This window comes from Bos grunniens, chromosome 2, assembly GCF_055505025.1.
Source record: "Bos grunniens cultivar Pamir isolate PY7600 chromosome 2, Bosgru_T2T1.0, whole genome shotgun sequence".
Taxonomy (NCBI): Eukaryota; Metazoa; Chordata; class Mammalia; order Artiodactyla; family Bovidae; genus Bos; species Bos grunniens.
In genome coordinates this window covers 2,744,199-2,764,966 of record NC_141166.1, presented here as the reverse complement: position 1 = coordinate 2,764,966, position 20,768 = coordinate 2,744,199, and the positions used below count along the sequence as shown (strand labels likewise).

At 56.3% G+C, this 20,768-nt stretch overlaps 1 protein-coding gene across 2 annotated transcripts in view; it reads right to left on the bottom strand.

Annotated features, from left to right (window-relative positions):
* Window positions 1-2,451: 2,451 nt before the first annotated feature.
* Window positions 2,452-20,768, bottom strand: part of IGSF21 (immunoglobin superfamily member 21) — a 278,219-nt gene continuing 259,902 nt past the window's right edge. Inside the window, exons 5-11 of one of the 2 annotated variants that reach the window (XM_086364713.1) lie at window positions 18,374-18,489; window positions 14,735-15,001; window positions 14,527-14,605; window positions 4,386-4,471; window positions 3,850-4,042; window positions 3,402-3,440; window positions 2,452-2,674 (exon numbers count right to left, since the gene is read on the bottom strand). In XM_086364713.1, the coding sequence (XP_086220839.1) occupies window positions 2,601-2,674; window positions 3,402-3,440; window positions 3,850-4,042; window positions 4,386-4,471; window positions 14,527-14,605; window positions 14,735-15,001; window positions 18,374-18,489 (854 nt within the window). In that variant the 3' untranslated portion in view covers window positions 2,452-2,600. Of the gene's footprint in view, window positions 2,675-3,401; window positions 3,441-3,849; window positions 4,043-4,385; window positions 4,472-14,526; window positions 15,002-18,373; window positions 18,490-20,768 lie in introns of both variants that reach the window. The other variant, XM_086364702.1, reaches the window with a different exon arrangement.

The following is a 20,768-nucleotide window of genomic DNA, read 5'->3' as shown; positions in this document are numbered from 1 at the left end:
ATAATCCAGGACAATCTTCCCAGTTAATCCTAAACTCCTTCAGTTAATCACATTGGCCAAAACCCCTTTTGTCACATAAGGTAACATATTCACAGGTCCTTGGGGTTAGAATGTGAGCATCTTAGGAGACTCACAGACTTAGAAAACGAACTTATGGTTGCTGGGGCGGGGGGTGGGGAACGGGATGGTTAGGGGGTTTGGGATGGACGTGGACACACTGCTGTCTTTAAAATGGATAACCAACAAGGACCTACGGTACAGCACACGTCATGTGGCAGCGTGGATGGGAGGAGCTCTGGGGGTGCGTACTGCTGCTGCTAAGTCGCTTCAGTCGTGTCCGACTCTGTGCGACCCCATAGATGGCAGCCCACCGGGCTTCCCCGTCCCTGGGATTCTCCAGGCAAGAACACTGGAGTGGGTTGCCATTTCCTTCTCCAACGCATGAAAGTGAAAAGTGAAAGTGAAGTAGCTCAGTCGTGTCCGACCCTTAGTGACCCCCTGGACTGCAGCCCACCAGGCTCCTCTGCCTATGGAATTTTCCAGGCAGGAGCACTGGGGGTGTGTGGATACATGTATAGGTATGTCTGAGTCCCTTTGGTGTTCACCTGAAACTGTCACAGCATTGTTAATCAGCTATACCCCAAGACAAAATGAAAAGTTTATAAAAAAACTTTAAAAAGAGCATGAACGTCCTTGCAGGGTATCACTCTGTGCGCCGCTCTCATCCTCCAGCCCTCTCCTCTGCCGTGCAGATTCCAGAAGCCGCATGTTGCAGAGGACTGCCCAGACTGCCCTGGGCTTTTCATGAGCCCCAAATAAATTTTTATTGTGTTAATCAAGTAAGATTCTGGGGTCAGTGTGTTACTGCAGCCCAGCTTCTCCTGGCTGAATAACACACGCTTCCAGGTCTCTCCTTGGTGACTCTCAGGTCTGGTCCATGGCTCAGAGAGGCCACCCTCCCCCAGACACTCTCGGTCCTTCCCTCCAACAGCTGAATGGCTTGGCAAACCGTCTAGTAGCTGAGTAAGAAGTTCTGGAGCCTCTACCACTGACTTACCTGTGACCCTGATTGATGCTGGCCTTGGCCATGTGACTTACTCTGGCTGAAGAGAGTGGACACGATAGGCAGATGCCGTGACTGTACTTGCTTGGCTTGCATTTTTTTTCATGAGCTTTGATGATCCACCATAAGAGGATCAGCCACCACCTCCCTAGCCTGGGCCCCAGAGCAAACACCCAGGGAGGAGACCCAAGTCCAACCCCAAGCCTGGAATCCAGCCCAGACAGCCTCTTTCCTGAAGCAGGGCTGCCCAGCTGAGTGCAGACTGCTGTGCTGTGCTCAGTCCTGTCTGACTCTTTGTGACCCCATGGACTGTAGCCCACCAGGGTCCTTGGTCCATGGCGTTTTCCAGGCAAGAATACTGCTGTGGGTTGCCATTTCCTCCTCCAGAATCAGACTAGATCAGCTGAACCACTTCATCCTGAACATGAACATAATTGTTCAGTTCAGTTCAGTCACTCAGTTGTGTCCGACTCTTTTCGACCCCATGAATTGTAGTACGCTAGGCCTCCCTGTCCATCACCAACTCCCAGAGTTCACCCAAACTCACGTCTGTCGAGTCGGTAATGCCATACAGCCATCTCATCCTCTATTGTCCCCTTCTCCTCCTGCCCCCAATCCCTCCCAGCATCAGAGTCTTTTCCAATGAGTCAACTCTTTGCATCAGGTGGCCAAAGTACTGGAGTTTCAGCTTTAGCATCATTCCTTCCAAAGAACACTGAGGCCTGATCTCCTTCAGAATGGACTGGTTGGATCTCCTTGCAGTCCAAGGGACTCTCAAGAGTCTTCTCCAACACCACAGTTCAAAAGCATCCATTCTTCGGCGCTCAGCTTTCTTCACAGTCCAACTCTCACATCCATACGTGACTACTGGAAAAACCATAGCCTTGACTAGACAGACCTTTGTTGGCAAAGTAATGTCTCTGCTTTTGAATATGCTATCTAGGTTGGTTATAACTTTCCTTCCAAAGAGTAAGCGTCTTTTAATTTCATGGCTGCAATCACCATCTGCAGTGATTTTGGAGCCCCCCCAAAACAAATTCTGACACTGTTTCCACTGGAGAAGGGAATGGCGAACCAGTATTCTTGCCTTGAGAACATAATTATTAATGCCTGTTATTTCATGCCTCTGTGATTTGGGTTGCTTTGTTATGTAGGGTCATTGTGGCAAGAGCTGACTATCACACCGGCCCTGAGGGAGCTTAGATTTCCTGAGTCTCTGGCAACCTCCCACGCCTGGATTTGGATGAGACAAGGCACTGCCCTTGCACCCCACCTCCGGGAAAGAGCATGCCGTCTGTCACCCTGTCACTGCCTGACCCAAGGCTGCATGCCGGGAGGCGCCCTGTTGCTGCTATAGAACATGAAGAATACAGAGCCACAGACGGAGGTGGGGAAAAGTGTTCTATATTAATTAAATTGACCGAAGGAGCCAAGACACGGACAGAAAGAGACTAAGAACAAGACTGGAAATAGTTTAAAAAAGAAAGGAAAACCGGTCGCAGAGATGCCAGTGCCAGATGGAGTGGAGGCCGCGCCTTCACGTCAGCTCCAGGACCACTGTCAGGGCGAGCACCAGGGTGAGCCGGACGCCAGCGGGGCCAGACGCGGAACCTGTGCAGGGGGCGGCGTCAGGGCAGGGGCCCCGCGCCGCCTCTCTCGGGGGTGTGGGTGGGTGTGGGCCCTGGGGACCACGGAGCTCCGGAGGGCCCCAGATGAGAGTCTGCCCTTCAGCGCTGGGGTCCGCTGGATTCCAGCCCCAGCCCTGCTGTCGGTCCCAGCTGACTGTGTGTGATCCCTTCCCTGTCCCAGGCCTGCTGGGCTGAGGCCGGGCTCCCTGGGGGCCCCCAGGACCCTGCAGTGCAGACCAGGAATATGGGGGGATGCATCATGAAATGTGGGGTCAGCTCAGTGCGGGGAGGGGAGGGCTGCAGGCCTGGGAAGGGTATCCGGGCCCCACGGGCTGGTCTCCAGGTCAGGGCCAGCCTGGAGACAGGGGCAGCATTAAGGACCCTGCTGAGGCATTGGTCTGTGTGCCCAGCATCCTGCAAAGTGGCCAAGGGCCCCAGACCACAACCCCAGGGTCAGGGTTGAACACATGCTCTTGGGGTCATGGAAGCTGGTCCCAGAAAGACCTGGTCCCTGGAGATCCCTGCTGGCTGCTTAGGGGTACTGGGTCCCCCTTAACGGCTTTAGTGCCCACTCCTGACCTTTGACCCAGACTCTGCCCAACTAGAGGACAATCACTCGCCTAAGGCCTGAGGGAGGGGCAAGCGCAGGCAAAGGGAGCATTTGGGGGACCAGAGCTTTCACGCTAGAAGCTCCAGGGTTGGAGACTTACCATTGGAGTCTTCTGTTCCTCTTGGGATATTCGGGTTTTCTGTCGGGAAGAACAGAAAGAGAAGTAGAGCACGGACAGCATTCAGATCTTGGCAAAGGAGGCCCCTTATCCAGCACCTGCTGAGCGCCCGTCACCACGCCGCTCAGGGCAGGCACGCGGCGTCTGCGGGCTGGGAGGTACTGGCCCATTCTACAGATGGAGAGACTGAGGGAGGGGAAGCCGCTTGCCCGGGGTTGCCCCGTCACCGAGTGGGAAATCTGAGATTGGAGCCCAGGGCTCCCGAGCTCCAAAGCTGCTTTTGTCTCCCCCGCAGCGCTCCAGTGCCTCACTGCGTGCGCCTCCTCGGGGCAAATTTGGGGAACTCAGGCCCCTGATGCGCCCACCTCGTTGGGACAACCCCACCCATCCCTGGGTAGCCCTCCCGATCCCCTGGTCTGGCGCAGCATACCAAACACGATGAGCCGGGTGTGCGTGTCGGTGGAGCCCAGCGGGTTCTGGGCCATGCAGCGGTACATGGAGCCGTTGAGCTCGGCGGGCACGCGTTCCAGCACCAGCTCCTTCCCGTCAAACTCGGCGCTGCCGTCCAGCAGGCGGCTCCCCACCCGCGTCCACGTGAACATGGGCTCCGGGAAGACCTCGTTCTGTTGGCCAGAGCAGGGGAGGGCGGAGTCACAGGAGGACCCTTCCTGCCAGAGCGGGAAGGTGGCCAGAGGTAGGGCCTGGTGGGGCGCGGGTAACACATTCTCATCGACGGGTTGGGATCGGCTGCCCGGAACCTTGGGAAGAAGAGGATTCTAGGGCTGAAAAGAAGGTCGAGACCACGTGCCGCGCGTGCTCTGAGCTGCAGATGGGCGGGCAAAGCCGACTCTGCCGTCAGGCAGATTCGGAGACTGGGGCCCGCTGGCAGTGCTGGAGGTCAAGGGGAGGGAAGCTGGGGCCCCGCCCACCTCCCGCCCCCTCCCAGCAGATCAGAGCCGGGCTGACCTGAAACCCGTGGACCAGGATCCTCACGGTGTCCCCGACCCGGGCTCTGCTGGGCGTCATCATGATTTTGGGTCCTTTGGGGGCAACTGTAAAGGAGGAAAAGGCCGGGTCAGAGGGCTGTGTGTTTGCGCGGGGGAGAGGGGACTCGGCAAGGAAAGGAGGGGCGGAGGAACGGAAGACAAGGCTCCCATCCAGTGCGCTCACTCACACACAGTTCCCGAGCCCCGGCTGAGAACTGGGGACTTAATGGCACCCAGAACACACCCCCTGCCCTGGTGGGGTTCACTCTCAGTGCGGGCAGAACACAAGCACCAGCCGGTGTGACAAGACGTCAGATCAGAGACGCCCTGGGAACGGGGAGTCGGGGATGCCCCAGGGAGGTGCCACCTGGAGATGACTCAGCAGCAAACAGGGAGAAGCCTGCTCCAGCAGCCAGTACTGCTAGAAACTCAAACTCCTATGAGCACTCAACGCTTGTGAGGGGGGTCTTGCCGTGTCGTCCCCATTGTACAGCTGAGTTAACTGAGGCGCAGGGGAAGCAATTTGCCAAAGGTCACACCATGAGCAAGCACCAGGGCCAAACGTCGGGGCGCGTCATTCCTGCCCCAGAGCACTTCCTTCCAGGTTAGTCTGACCCACGATTTTTTTTCTTTTTTGGAATCTCTGGATTGGACGTGAGGGGAAGGTACCAAAATATGAGGGGAGCCGTCTCCTTCCTTGGGCCTGGTCTGTGTCCTGATTCTCTTCCCCATCTGGCATCACTTCTTTCAAGCCCCTTAACGTCTCTGAACTTGGGAGACACGGCGCCCAAGGCGGGCCTAGAGACTATCAGGGGAGGAAGAGCCACGGAGATCACCGGGTTCTTCCTCCCAGGTCTCAGACCGGGAAACCGAAGCCCAGGGGTTCAGTGCAGTCCAGTCGCTCAGTCGTGTCTGACTCTCTGCAACCCCGTGAACTGCAGGATGCCAGGCCTCCCTGTCCATCACCAACTCACGGAGTTTACCCAAACCCATGTCCATTGAGTCAGTGATGCCATCCAACTATTTCATCTTCTGTCATCCCATTCTCCTCCTGCCCTCCTCAATCTTTCCCAGTATCAGGATCTTTTCATTGAGTCAGTTCTTCACATCAGGTGGCCAAAGGATTGGAGTTTCCACTTCAACATCAGTCCTTTCAATGAACACTCAGGACTGATCTTCTTTAGGAGGACTGGTTGCATCTCCTTGCAGTCCAAGGGACTCTCAAGAGTCTTCTCCAACACCACAGTTCAAAAGCATCAATTCTTCAGTGCTCAGCTTTCTTTATAGTCCAACTCTCACATCCATACATGACTACTGGAAAAACCATAGCCCACGGGTAACGAAGGGGTTTATCCAAGGTCACCCACAGAGCCAGTTTCTCCTCCCGTGGCTTTCACACCAAGCTTCTGTCTGCCAGATCCTTCCATCACTCACTCGTTCATCCAGCAAGGAATTACTGAGCCAGCTGCTCGGCAGGGTTGGGGACACGGTGGTGATGGAGGCGTGTGCCTGCTGACACGGAGCTCACACTTTGGTAGGGGAGACATTCGACACAAAGTAAGTAGGTGAACAAGAGTTTATCAGAGAGCCATAGCATCGTGGAGACTCGGACCAGTGGGGAGTCAGGGTCTGAGTATCTCCTCCTCTGAGCTGCTATGTCAGCTGAGAGGAAGCTCCCAGAAAGTGTTCCAGGTGGAGGGAACAGCCAGGCCGTGGTGCTGAGGTTGAAGGTCGGGGGTAATGGGGGTGTGGGCTGGGCCAGACCCTGCAGATTTCTGGGCCAGGGAAAGAGGTAGGCTTTAGATCGGACTGCCTTGCTCGTGTGCCTCTCTCCGCGAGCACCTTCCAGGGGTGGCAGCAGGAGAAGAGCTTTGTCACCAGGCTCTCGGGCTGCCCCGGGATTTCCTCATCGGCCCCACCAGCTCCGGAAACCTCTCTTTCCCACTCAGAGCTCTCAGAGAAGAACTCAGAGCAGCTGGCGGACGCGAATGATCTCCCAGGCACTGCCAATTTCGTTCTCTGAGAATGACACCAAAGGACTGTTAATTAAATCAAGAGCAAGACATCTGAAGGGCCTCATGGGGAAGAGAGACGCGTCAGGGGGAAGAGCGGGCCCGCGCCAGGGGACAGAGCGATGGGGGAGACGGGGGCGGTTCCCACTGCTGCGTCCACCATGAGGAGAGGAGTCCCTGTGCGCCCCGGACCAGTCCCTTCCCCAGTTTCCCCAAATGCAGGATGGGAACAGCCACGACCACCCTTGCCCGCCCACCACGCTGGGCTGTTAGGAGTGCTGGGAGACGCTGTGGGTTTGAGGGCATTTGTCCAGCACATCCTGAGTGCCAGGCATTCGGTTAAGCAACTTGGGATGCATGATCTCATTTAAACCTCCAGCGTCTTGAGATTGTCCTCATAAGGCAAGGACGGCTTAGGGGAGCCGAGTCACTTTCTCGCCTTTTTCATGAACTTCAAGCGCGGTCAAGGTCCCTTCGCAGGTGAGGAGCGTTGCGGGCGAAGGTCTCTCTCCTTGTCCTGCACGGGCGGCACGGTCCCGCTGCAGCCAGCAGGGGGCATAGAAGAGCCCCCCCCTCCCCCGCCCCCCACTGCCCCGTGAGCAGAAGGAGCAGACAGCTCCTGGGTCAGACTCCCAACTGCCGGCTTTTCTAAAGGCCCCGCCCACCCGCTTCAGGCCGGCCTGGGCTTCCTGGCCCCCAGGAGAGGGAGCTCACATTTATCAGGCGCCTGACACGCACTAGACTCCGTTCTAGGACCGTCCCCAGCCCTTGCCCTCATCCTGATGCTTACGGAGCAAGTTGCCATGAAACTCATTCTGCAGGTTACGTAACTGGCTCCCAGGAGGTCAGACAGCGAAGACCTGGCCGGAGCAGGACCCGAGCGTGCATCGGTCTTTAGAGGGGCGCTCAGAGCCCGGGAAGCTGCTTGCATGTGGGCAGCCAGACCCCTCCCCTGCTGCGCTGCGTTCCCGGGTGGAGCCAACCCTGAGGGGCATGGGGTGGGTAGGTGAGGGGTCTGCTCTGCCCTCATACCTCCGGGCCTGACCCTGGCAGCTGCCAACCAGTGAGAGCCTTGGTGGCAGGCAGCCCCTCTGACCTGCAGCAGGAGCTGCTGGGAGGCCAGCGGCCACCACCCACACCCTTCCACTGCATGCTGACGCCCTTCAGCAGCTCCTGACAGGCTGGTCCTGGGCCCGCTCTCCTGCCCCTAGAGCTCATCGCTGAAAAGACCCACAGGAAGGTTCTCTGTCCCTGACATCTCCTTCCTCTCAATTCCTGGACATGTGGAAAGAGTGGGAGTCTGGAGACCCAGGACTGAGGCCTGTCTTCCAGTCCCTGGTTACGTGATTTGCATGAGTCGGTTCAGCTTGTTGGGCCTCAGTTTTCTCCCCTGTACATGGGGAGAATAGGCCACTCCCCCACTCTTTGAGAAACTGTTCTGAAAATGACAGTGAGTGGGAGGGACGAGACAGAGATGTGAAATGGTGTGCATCTGCTCAGGGGCGTGCATGAGATCCCGGTTTTATAACTGCTCTCTTTACTCCCTCAGCATCGTGCTGCAATACTAGCCTTGTGAAATCTCGTGGAAAAGCTCTTCTAGGCCCTTCACTGTGGGAGTTCTGGGTCTTCACGAAGACAGTCATCTACTCACTCACCCACCTACTCATCCACCCACTTACTCATCCATCCATCCATCCATCCCTCCAGCCTTCCAAGCATTCATTCTGTCCATCCCTCCATCCACTCATCACTCCATCATATTATTCATCCCTTCACCATGTCCCCCATGCATCCATTTATCCATCTGTCATCTGTCCAGATACCTACCCATAAACCTGCTAATCCGCTCACCCACCCACTCATTCACTCATGTGCTGTATCTGGTTCTTTACTGGACACCTAATCCGTATTGGCCACTATGCAGGGCAATGTTGGGGACACAATAATGAATAAGAACAGTAGCCTGTACTCACTGAGTCCTTACTCTGTCACTATGGGAAGCACTTTGGATGCACCACCTTGTTTAATCTTCACTGAGCCCTGTACCGTGTGAATAAGACCCTATCCACATTCAGCTTAAATTCCAGTGGAAGATCCAGGCAATAAGGAAACATATCATGTACTCGCATACGTGCACACTCAGTCACGCCTGTCTCTTTGCAACCCCATGGACTGTAGCCCCTCAGGCTCCTCTGTCCATGGGATTCTCCAGGCAAGAATAGTGGAGTGGGTTGCCATGCCCTCCTCCAGGGGATCTTCTCGGCCCAAGGATCAATCCTCCCTCATCTCTTGCATCTCCTTGCACTGGTAAGTGGATTCTTTTTACCACTGAGCCACCTGGGAAGCCTCTCATACACTTGCAGATGGAGATAAATGCAATGCCAGAAAACAAGCAAGGGAAGGATTTCGAGGGGGCCAAGACGAGACCGGGAAAGAGAGTTCAAGTGAAGAGCCTTTGGGTAGAAAATGTGAGCAGAGACCTGAGTGAAGGAGGGGTTCAGATTATCTGGTTATTCCAGGCAGAAAGGAAGGACAGTGCAAAGTCATGGCGGTGGGCTGAGCTGGGCATGCTCAGGGAAGGGTAAGGAGAACCCTGTGGCAGGAGCAGATGGAGCAGAGGAGAGCGTGAAAGATGAGCTCTGTGGGGGTGCAAGTTTACACAGGATGCAGTCTGTTTTGGGTTGCTTTGTTTGACTTTCATATATTCTTAAATTGTGATGAAGCTCGCAGAAGGGAAATGCGCTGTTCTTAAGAACACAATTTGATAAACCCTACTCCATGTGAACACCTGTGTAACCACTCTCCCGGTCAAATTCGAGAACGTTCCCATCCCCCCCAGAGGTCCCCCGAGACCTCCTCCCAGTCCGTCTCCACCGTCCACAGGTAAACGCTGCTCTGATTCCTGTCCTCAGAGGTCGCTTCACAGGTAAACGCTGCTCTGATTCCTGTCCTCAGAGGTCGCTTCACAGGTAAACGCTGCTCTGATTCCTGTCCTCAGAGGTCGCTTCACAGGTAAACGCTGCTCTGATTCCTGTCCTCAGAGGCCGCTTCTATGTCCTAGCAGCTCCCACAAACAGAATCGTGCGGGGTGCACACTGCCGCACAGTGTTCTGAGCTTCTCCCACGCTGTTGGTGTCTTAGGAGTTTACTCGTCTGTGTTGATGAGAAGTGAACACACAAGTCTTTGTGGGTGTTCAGTCGTGGGTGACTCTGAGACCCCGTGGACTGCAGCCCGCCAGGCTCCTCTGTCCATGGGATTCTCCAGGCAGGAGTACTGGAGTGGGCTTCCACTGAATCCTCCGTGGGCTCTTCTGAACCCAGGGATCGAACCCACGTCTCTTGCGAGTCCTGCACTGGCGTGTGGGTCCTTTACCACCAGCACCACCGGGGAAGCCCCAGGTCTTCATGGGCGTATGTTTTCCTTTTTCTCGGGCAAGTATTTATGAGTGAGATTGCTGGGTCATAGGCCAGAGAGGAGTCTTCTTATCTTTGTGAGCAGCTACCAGTTTGCAGAGCGGCAGTGCTCTCACACACCCCGCGCGGTGTGAAGGTTCTTACTATCCCACATCCTTGCCAGCATCTGGTGCTGTCCATCCTTCTACTGCAGGCATTTTAGTCATTGTGAACAGTATCTTACTTAGGTTTTAGTCTTTATTTCCTTAATGATGTTATTTATATACCTTTTTATATGCTGATTGGCCATTTGTATATCCTCTCTTTAAAAATTTGTCGTTATTGATCTGTAGTGGTTCTTTATATATTCAGGATATAAATCCCTCATCGTGTATCTGTGTCGAGAGTATTTTCTCTCAGTTTGTAGTTTGCTCCTTCATCTCACCTCATTTCATTTTCTTGAAAGTGTCTTCTTAGGAGCAGAAGATCTGAATTTTGATTAAGTCCAATTCACCAATTTTCAAATTTGCATTTAGTGCTTTTTGTGACCTTTTTAAGACATCCAGTGTCACAAAGATATATTCCTGTGTTTTGCCCTAGAAGTTTTTACGATGCTGGGTTTTACATTTAGGTCTGTGACTCATCTCAGATTAATCGTGTGTGTGCAAGGTAGGGGTCGGTTCATCTTTTCCTTAAGTGTACCCAGTAGTTCCAGGCCCACGTGTTAAGAAGAGTTCTGTCTTCCCCCTGAACAGCCTGGGGGGACCTTTGTCAAAAATCCATTGTATGTGCGTCTGTTTCTGGACTGTCTTCTCTTCTATCAATCTGTCTACCATCGCAGTGTTTTGGGTGGGTGTGTACGTGGATTTATATTGTAGATCGGTCAGGGTGGAGGATAGAAAAGGACCTGAGCGGGAGCAGAAAGGCCAGTTTGGGGCTGCTGCACGGATCCAGCGTGAACTGCCAGTGCTTAGATGGGGAGGGTGGACAGGAAACCATGAGGCGGGGTGGCGGTGGGGTCGATTCTGAGGGGGAGCTGCCAGGGAGCTGGGTAAAGGACCCCCTGCAGAGCAGGCGCCCCTGACCCAATTCCTGGGTCAGGAAGATCTGCTGGAGAAGGGAGAGGCTACCCACTCCAGTGTTCTTGGGCTTCCTTGGTGGCTCAGGGGTAAAGAATCTGCCTGCAGTATGGGAGACCTGGGTTCGATCCCTGGGTCAGGAAGATCCCCTGGAGAAGGGAAAGTCTACCCACTCCAGTGTTCTGGCCTGGAGAATTCATGGACTGTATAATCCATGGGGTCACAAAGAGTTGGATATGACTGAGTGGCTTTCACTTTCAAGGATGGCTTGCTGTGGGGTAGGAGGAAAGTGGGGAGAAGTGGGTGACTCCAAGCGTTCTGGTTTGATCAATGGGAAGAAGGTAGTTGCCGTCTCCTGACACGGACTCTAGGAGCACCAGGCCTCTGTCTTCCTGGGGACAGTGGCGTCTGAGCTGAGGGGCATCCCTGGCAGGGGGAATACTACAGTCCATAGGGTCACAGAGTCGGACAGGATTGAGGCAGCTTGGTGCGCACACACGCACACTCACAGGCATGCACACACACGCACACACACCCACACACGTGCGTGCACACACACGCACACACACACACACACACAAAGGGAAAGCACAGGGAGGCGTACCCCAGCCCTTGCCGGCCTGACCTTTAAAGTCCTGAGCAGCTGATTGGCACGTGTGCCCTGAGGTCATCTCCTGCAGCGTGCTTTCTCCCCGCCATGGCCAGAGTGCAGGATGCCTTGATCGTGTGACACATAGACCCTCACTCAGGACCCCTCTGGCTCACACCACCATCCACTGGCCATAGCCACTGGCTCCCTGGCTCCTCACCACAGCCACACCAGTGAGCAGTAGGGCGCAGTGGTTAAGAGCATAGGCTCTGGGGTCAGACCTGGCTGGGTGACCCAAGGAGAGCTGCTCTCAGCCCGGGTCCCCTCACTTATAAAATGGGGATATTGATGGCATCGCTCAGTCGCCTCGTAGGGTCCCTGCAAGGAGATCTTGTGGGGAAAGCATCTGGAACAGAGCCCGGTTCCAGGGTACACCCCACACATACACCAGCTTTTCCCGCTCAGAAGGTCAGGAAACGAGGCTCAGAGTCCCAAAAAGCTTGAGACCCTACCAACTGGCAGTGGTTGAGATGAGACAGGAAGCCAGGAAGCCAGCCTGAGGGTCTCTTCACTCACACAGCTTATTTGGCCCCTTCCCCTGGGTGGCCCTGCCGGGTCCCCTAACCCCGTGTCCGTCATGTCCACTGCCTGTGAGTGGGCCTTTCTCTTGCTCTGGTGAGGACAATTGGGGGTGCATGTCAAGGTGGCTCCACTTGGAGGCAGGAACCATCTGGAACCTAGGGCCGGGCAGGCAAGTGCTCTAACGTGGCTTGGGTGGGCATCAGGAAGACTGGGCACAGCACTGCTCCATCACGGGGATGGAAGCCAGCTGCTCAGAAGCCTCGTCTGCTCTCAACTTTCTCATTCTCTTGGGGTGGGCCAGGGAGCCCTCTCGTGGGAAGCCAAGGCTTTGGCGAGAGAGGCCAGGGGTGGCCTCCACGGATAAAGCCTCCTGATGAGAGGTTGAGGCTGCTCTGACTCCCAGCCTGGAAGTAGACTGTATCTTGCGGACAGGGAGGCTCAAATGCAAGAAAGCACTCTGGGAAGGATGGAGGGTCCAGAGAAAAGGGGGGCGGGGCTGCCTGGCAAAGTGGGAAGGCTGGGAGAGGGGTCTGGGCACGCTCTGCATGGGAGAGACCCTGGCGCCTGACACAGGGCCTGCCCACAGCGGGTGCTCGCCGAGTTTTCCTGGCATGAAGAGCAAATTGTACTCACAGGGCAGGTGCCGTGACAGCAGATGCCCGAGGCAGCTCAGCGAGTGGAGGCTAGGGGCAAAACACGCTGGAGCCGCCCCGCCCCACTCACCGCGGACAGCACACTTCACCTTGTGGGTCTCAGTTGCCTCCTCTGTATGGGACACTGCTAGCCCTAATCTCATTCAGTGACCACGGGGGTTAACAATCGGGTATCCGCTGGGTTCGTACGAGGAAAGCGATGGTCTGTGGTATGTGGTAGGTGTTCAGTAAATGCTAGTTAGCCGTTATGGTCATTTTCTGTGTGGGCAAGTGGCCTCTGGGAATCAAAGGGACTTTTATATGGGTCCTCAGAGAACTAACCCATAGCCAGCAAGGGTGCCCAGCTCTGGGGCTGGTAGGTTCAGTGGCTGGCATGGGGGAAGTGGAGAAGGCACCAACAGAATGGCTGGAAATTCCAGCTCTGCTGCTTATAAGTTTGTGGCTCAAAGGAAGGGATCCCACCAAAGTGAGGCTCGGTTTTGCTCACCTGTAAAATGGGCCTGCATGGTAAACTGCCTGTGAAGGGCAAACGAGAGGACCCTGGCATATGTTCCTGGCGCATAGTAGGTGTGCATGTACACCTTTCTCTTGGTGCCTGGTGCAGAGTTGCTGCTGGGTTTTCTGGTGGGCCAGCTGAAAGCATAGATGCCCTTTGGACGCTGCCGCCGCTGCCTGCCACCACCGCCCGCCCGGCACAGGCTGGGGTCTCAGCTGTCAGCAGTCACTGTTCTCTCTCCCTGTCGTGGGGGGTCTGGGCTGGGGGCTGCGGGTGTTTCCAGGCAACTTCTCACCACTGAGGGAGCTGCAGGGACAAGCCCAGGCTCCTTGGGCTGGGAGTTGAGCTGCTGGGTGCTGAAAGTCAGGTCCAGAGTGTTGTGGGCAGAGGGGACCAGTACAGGGTCATTGAGGCCATCTCCCTGCCCTACCCCATCCCAGTCAATACAAACTCTGGCTTGAAGGGTCTCATATTTCTAGAGAAGATTCCACACGTCGCTTCTCCTGCCGCTACTAAGCTGGGAGATGGATAAGGGGAAATGGGTCAGATCTTAGGGAGCTGCTCTGGGGAGCAGCCAAGCTGGTGCTCTGCAGGAAGAGGAAGCAGGTCCCAGCTGGGGACTAGATTCTCAGGCTGAGCTGACCCTGGGCATCCGGTTCCCTGGTTGAGCCACTTCCCATATCCCTGCAGGTGGCAGGGTTTCCATGGTGCCCAGCCAGAGCGGTGCCCTCCCACAGCGGGTACGTTCCCCGCCCCCTGCTGGCCAAGCTTCCATAACCGCTAGCAGTCCTGACCCTGATCCGACCAGCTTGCGACTTGCCACGCTCATGATCCATGCCTGGTAACTCTTCCCTGGGCTCGTGAGTCTCTTATTCAATTGAGAAAACCCCCTTGTCCCCTCCATGTCCTCATCTTTCCCTGACCTGACTCACCAACTCTATCTTACGAGTCCCAACTCCTGTGTATCCTTCACTCGCGCAGCAAACTTCCCTGGGACTGGCACCTTCCACCCATCTTCAACCTTGAAAAGCCCCCGTTTCTAACACTGATATAGCAAACTCCCGAGGCTTCCATATTCCTGATCCTGTTGGACCCGACTCCCCAGACCCCCCCCCATAGCCTCCCATGTCCTCCAACCCAGCTCAGCAAACCTCCCAAAGAGCCTGCCCCTGACCTCCGTGCCCGACCCGAACCCCGGCTTGCTCCGTCTTCTCCCCGTCTCCGGGGTGGCCGGCGGCCCACCGCCCTGTTCTAAGGCTCCCACCGCCCGGCTCTGCAGGGAGGGGGCGCTGCAGAGGGGCTCCCAGCGGGCCTCACCCAGCGTGACCTCGGCCTGCATGGGCATCGACAGAGCTGGGTGCTTGACCTCGCAGCTGAAGAGGGCCTCGTTGTCGATCTGTGGGTTGAGCGTCCAGGTGAGCAGGGCGCGCACCTCTACCGTGCCGTCGCTGCCCGGGCTGTGGCTGTGCCGCAGGAAGTAGACGGGCTCGGAGCTGTGCACCCAGCGGGGGAACTCGCGGCTCACCACCGTCTCCGGGATGCTCTCGGTGGTCGGCTGGATGACGCTGCTGGGATCTGGGGTCAGGCTGCGGGAGGGGCGCTCCGTGGAGGGACGCCCGCCCCGGGTCTCAGCGTCCAGCAGGGACAGGGACCTCTGCATCTTGGTCTCATCCAGGTCACGGTGCAGGAGGCTGCGGAAGGGCCTGCTGTCCTGGAGGGGACCAGAGCTGGCCGCCGGCGGCTCCGACAGGGGCACTGCGTCGATGGGCTCCCCGTCTCGCTTGAAATAAACCTGAAATCACAAGGAAGGTGGGGGGAAGATTTGGCCCCAGTGGCCGGGACCTCCCGAGGGGCTCTCAGAGGCCCCTCCTGCTCCTCGTAGCCTTCTGGATGGACCCCGCTCTGCCCCTCCCCCGCCAGCACCCCTGGCGCTCTGAGGCAGCTCGCGTCAATGGGGACACGCGGGCTCTGGTGGCAGAGGCTGAGCCAATGAGCTTCTTTGAGCCTCAGTGTCCTTAGTTGTAAAGGGAATACTGGGGCTTCCCCGGGTGGCTCAGCAGTAGAGAATCCTCCTGCAAGGCAAGAGTCACAGGAGACGCAGGTTCGAGCCCTGGAAGATCTCCTGGAGGAGAAAATGGCAACCCACTCCAGTATTCTTGCCTGGAGAATCCCATGGACAGAGGAGCCTGGCGGGCTGCGGTACATGGGGTCGCACAGGGCTGGACACGACTGAAGCGACTTTAGCACGCACGCCCACAAAGGGAATACGAACACCTACTTCCTGAGGCTGTTGGGTGCTCAGAAACAGTGAGCAAAAACAGGACCCTGGACACAGCCCTTGGCAGCCCTCCCCCAACCCCAGGCTGCAAGGGGGTGGTCCCTGTCCACCTGGAGAGAGCAGGGCAAGAGGGTAGATGGGCACCAGAGAGTAAATGAGATGTCAGAGGAGGAGGAGAGGTGTGTGTGTGTGGGAGGGCACTGGTGCAGGATGGGGCGAAAGCCAGCATCCTCGCGCTTTCTCTGCTAATAGGGACTTCGAGTTTTGAGAGGCAGCATTTAATTTAATTTGCTGTCTTTTTATTTTGGTACATACGCCAGAGGCCTGTGGGGATTGGGTGTATATATTTTTTTCAATAAATGAGATAAATAAATCGGTGGGAGGCAGGGAGAGGGGAGGCCAGGAAGCAGCTCTGGGGACGCTGGTGGCGGTGGGGAAAGGGAGATGGAGGTGCCCGGAGGAGGGTGTGGGAGAGTGCATGAAATGTGGGGTGCGCAGAGGCTGTCAGCGTTTATAGCTCCAGCGAAGAATCTCTTATGCACATAATAGCCAGCTTTGGGGTTTTTCTTTCTTTTCCTTTTTTTTTTGAAAAGTGCTTCAAAAGCAGGTTTGTAATTTATATCAAAGGATTCTTTCAAGTTCTGACGTCCCAGGCAAACATAAGGTGCCTGGAATGCGGGGAGATGAGGATCTCCTGTATATTTGAATTTCGTATTGCTATGTCTTAAATGGCAGGAGCCAGAGGGCTGGAGCAGGGGTGTGGGGTAGGGGAGGTCTTCTGGCAGCCTCGGGACTGTGAGTAGAATTTTTTGTGTGTGTGCTGTGCAGAAAAGGCGTTTTTCTTTGGGGAAAAAGACCAGCTTGTCTCCCTTTCGGGAGGCCAGACCTCCTTATGGGTTCCGAGGCGGAAATCTTGGGACCATGTCCTGCCCTCACTGGTTGCTGGCTTTGAGGCTGCTTTTGGTCTGTGTCCTTGGGGCTGTAAGGTCAGGGGCAGGACCTTATCACAGGCGCACTCTGCTCCCCGCCACGGCCCGCTATGCCTCTGGGCACCTGCTTATTGCCCTGTATCGGTTCGCTTCACACCTGTTTACTCCTGTCCCGTCCTGGGCAGCTGGGTCTCCCTGGGCCACAGCCTGGGGTGAACTGGCCCAGGTCCCAGGATCACCCTCCATGGATCCCACCTGTGAGACAGTCGAGGGTCTGGAAGGAGAACCACTTCCCCACCTGGGACTCAACTCCCCCTGCCCATGGCTCCACTCTGCTCAGTCATGTCCAACACTTTGTGACCCCATGGACTGCAGCCCGCCAGGCTCCTCTGTCCATGGGATTTCCCAGGCAAGAATACTGGAGTGGGTTGCCGTGCCCTCCTCCAGGGGATCTTCCCGACCCAGGGATTGAACCCAGGTCTTCAGCATTGTAGGCGGATTCTTTACCACGTGAGCTACCAGGGAAGCTGCTGACTCCACTCTATGCCTCCTAATCCCTGTGATGTGTGAAACTCACAAGGTCAAACTGGAAGGGGCCTTGGGGGCATGCACCCCATGTGCTCTCAATATGGTTCAGGGAGCCCCGTGAGCTGTGCTTAGTCGCTCAATTGTGTCCCACTCTTTGTGACCCTATGGACTGCAGCCCGCCGCGCTTCTGTCTGTGGGGATTCTCCAGGCAAGGATACTGGAGTGGGTACCTGTGCCCTCCTCCTCCAGGGGAACTTCCCAACCCAGATCAAACCCACATCCCTTGTGACTTCTGCATTGCAGGGGATTCTTTAGCAGCTGAGCCACCAGGGGAGTTTGCAGGGAGCCCTAAGGGTTCCACAGACGAGCCTCAGGACCCATTAGGGCAACTTGCCCTTCCTTCACTTTTAAAGATCTTCTACACGGGGCTTCCATGTATATTTCATTTAGATCAAACAGGTCCTGCTGCTTCTAAAAAAGCTGAAAAGCTGTAATACTGTCCACACTCTAAACCTCCTCAAAAAGCCTGAGAAGCAGAAGGGGAGCTTTCCTGCTCAGGGTCACTTGGTACAAGTGACGTCAGGGCTGGAAGCCAGCTCCCCGGATGCCCTCAGGTCCTATCCTCCCCCACCCACTTCAAGCTGCTGTGACAATAACTCAGGAGCTGCACCAGCAGACCGCAGAGTGGTTGGCGGTGACGTTTAGTCGCTCAGTCTTACCCGACTCTTGCGACCCCATGGACGGGGGTCGCCAGTCTCCTCTGTCCAAGGGATTCTCCAGGCGAGAATACTGGAGTGGGTTGCCATGCCCTCCTCCAGATTCCCGATGCAGGGATGGAAGCTCCATCTCCTGCATTGCAGGTGGACTTTTTACTGCTGAGCCAGCAGGGAAGCCCCCCCAAAGTGGGTGGGGTGGGTCTAGTAAGGAGCTGGCCAAAACAGAGAGTCCGCATTTCCTTTCTCCCCCTTTCCTCTCCCTTCCCTCCCTCGCTCCTTCCTTCCCACCCTCCGCATTGGACTTGGGGCTGGAGGGCACGACCTTGAGCCCCAGCGCTGCCACGGACACAGTGGGGGCCTCTCTCCACTTTGCTTCCCTTCCCGGGGCCTCATCAGTCTCCACCTGTTCAGTTACTGGGGTAGGGTGTGCTTGAAGCTGGGATCTCCTGAAGATCACCCTCACTGCAGCTCAGGGACTTCAGGGTCCAGGAGACGTGGGGGTCCTCCTCACCTCACCAGGAGGCAAGAGAGACTCACGGACATCCGGGTGGGTCAGATGAGTGGGCAGGGTCAGACCAGGCAGACAGAGCAGAGCGCCCCTTCGCGGACAGCGGCCTCTGCCCCTCGCTCTGCCGGTGAGCTCCGTGCTGACATGGCCGCTGGACGAGCCACACAGGAGGGGACACAGCAGGGGCGGCTGCAGCGGTACTCACCGTGGGCGCCGGTTTCCCTCCCGACACAATGCAGACCAGCGTGAAGTTCTGGGCTTGGTAGCGGCTGAAGGGGGCCGGGGTGTCAGCGGCCACCACCTCGATGGAGGTGGGCGGAGCTACCCAAAGAGAAGCACAGGGAGAGCGAGGCTTCACTGGAAGGTTCAGAAAGAATTCAGGGATGACCTAGGCCAGGCCAGGTCCTCTGCTAGGTGTGGTGAAAAGTGTGAAAGGGAAGGTCGCTCAGTCGCGTCCGACTCTTTGTGACCCCCTGGACTGCAGCCCGCCAGGCTCCTCTGCCCATGCGATTCACTAGACAGGAATACTAGAGTGCGTAGCCCTTCCCTTCTCCAGGGGATCGTCCCAACTCAGGGATCGAACCCAGGTCTCCCGCATTGCAGGCAAATTCTTTACCAGCTGAGCCCCCAGGGAAACCCAATAGGTGCTTTGGCAGAGGACAAATGTTGCACAATTCCAGGGGGTGCCCCCGCCATCAACTGCCATGAGAATGACGTCCCTGCTGGGCATACAAATGAGGGCCCTGCCACCTGGGGCTTACAGCCTGGCGGGGAAGATAACTGGGAATGGAGAGACCACCATGGTCCACTGTGCTCAGGGCATCAGATACCTGGTGTAGCCAAGTGTGCAGGGCCCCACCCAGGCCTGAGGAAGTGACCCTGTGCTGTGATCTGAGGAAGCAGCAGCAGGCAGAGGACAAGTGTGGCAGGTGTAAGGAACAGCATGTGCAAAAGCCTCATGGCAGCTGGCTCGGGGGGCGGGGGGAGGGGAGTGAGAGGCAGGACACTGTGGTGGGAGGGCAAGGTGGGGGATGAGGTACCCAGTGGGGCTTGGGAGACTTGCAGGGCACCATAGTGGGTCACCGCTCACAGCGGTGTGCGGGGCCCAGTTCCCGCCAGCTCCTGAGAGCTGACTGTGACATTCCTGGGAATTGTGAACCAGTTCTTAAACCGCTGCTAGATTGAAACAGATGGCCCAGTGGGCGTCCTTACACCATGGAAATCAGCCGCCACTGCAAACCAGGACTTCCTTGTTTCTCTCCTTCCCCTGCCCCCCTCCCGGGCCCCCACAGAGCAGGTTTACCAGCCCAGCGCTGGTTGTGAGTTTTTCTTTGTCCTGAGAGCAGTAGGGAGCCATTGAAAGCTTCAAACAAGAGCAGAACATGATCTGAGCCTGGAAACACAGAGTGCTATTTAAGCCAGAGAGACGGGTAGCTTAGACCACGGCGACCGCAGAGCGAGAGGGCGACCGCGGAGCGAGAGAGATGGGTAGCCTAGACCACGGCGACCGCAGAGTGAGAGGGCGACCGCGGAGCGAGAGCAGGTGACTCTGAGGTATTTAAAGCCAGTGGCCTGCCCTCTTCCTTCTTTTCCCCCTAAAGTTGGCTTATTTTGCTGGCCCCGCCTCCTGCCAGATCTCTGCCCTGTCCCCACTGCCCACCATGGGCTGGTTTGCCAAAGCCGGTGCCCCCAGGCACCACGCGACATTGAGAGTTCAAATGTGGAGCCAGTGTTTCAGCGAGGTCACCACCACCTCCATTTCATCCTTGGGCAAATTACCAAAACCGTGAACCTCAGCTTCCCGATTTGCTAAATGGGACTAATCCTTGGCAGACATATTCGAAGGATGAACCAGTAAATCGCTATGAAAGGGCTCAGTGCATGCTAGGAATTCACTGGTTATAGGATTCCTGCAGTTCATTTCTCCAGCCGCCTTGTCATCCGCAGGACAGGAGCCGGAATCTTAGGCCTTTGCTTAGGAAAGGCTGTCAGTTCTGGCTTCTTGTAGCCTTGGGTCAGGTGCAGTGGGGGGTGCAGAGAAAATGCAGAGGGGTGAGTGTTTCCTTTCTGCAAGGGGTTTTCACTCCAGTTAAGTTTAATTAAATCCGACGAACGTTTCCTGACACCTACTAGGTGCTGGGCACGGTGCCAGGTGCTTGCCGTAGGCGCTTGGTGATGAAATGGATACGGCACTTCGAGAGGCTCACAGTCTGGCGGGGGCGACAGGAGCCTGGCAACTCTATTTTAAGGTCTAGTGAGACGAAGCCAGGTATGAACCGTTCATTCACTCAGACAGCCACCACGAGCCGTCGCAAGGGAAGCAGAACAAACAGGAAACACGGGGAGAACAATAGATGGAGAACTGTAATTAAGTGTGAGACGGGAGGAAGCAGATGGGAAGTGGGGTAGGGACTCCGAGCGGGGAGAGATACACCAGAATGTTTCAATTATCCACACGTCACAGAGCCTGCAATCTAACTTTTCTAGAACTCACTGCAAGCCTGGATTCCACGGCAAGAACCAACCGTGGCCAAAGGTTAGGAGCCAGGAGCTGTTCTAAGCCCTTAACGTATGTTAACTCATTTAGGCCTCACCATGAG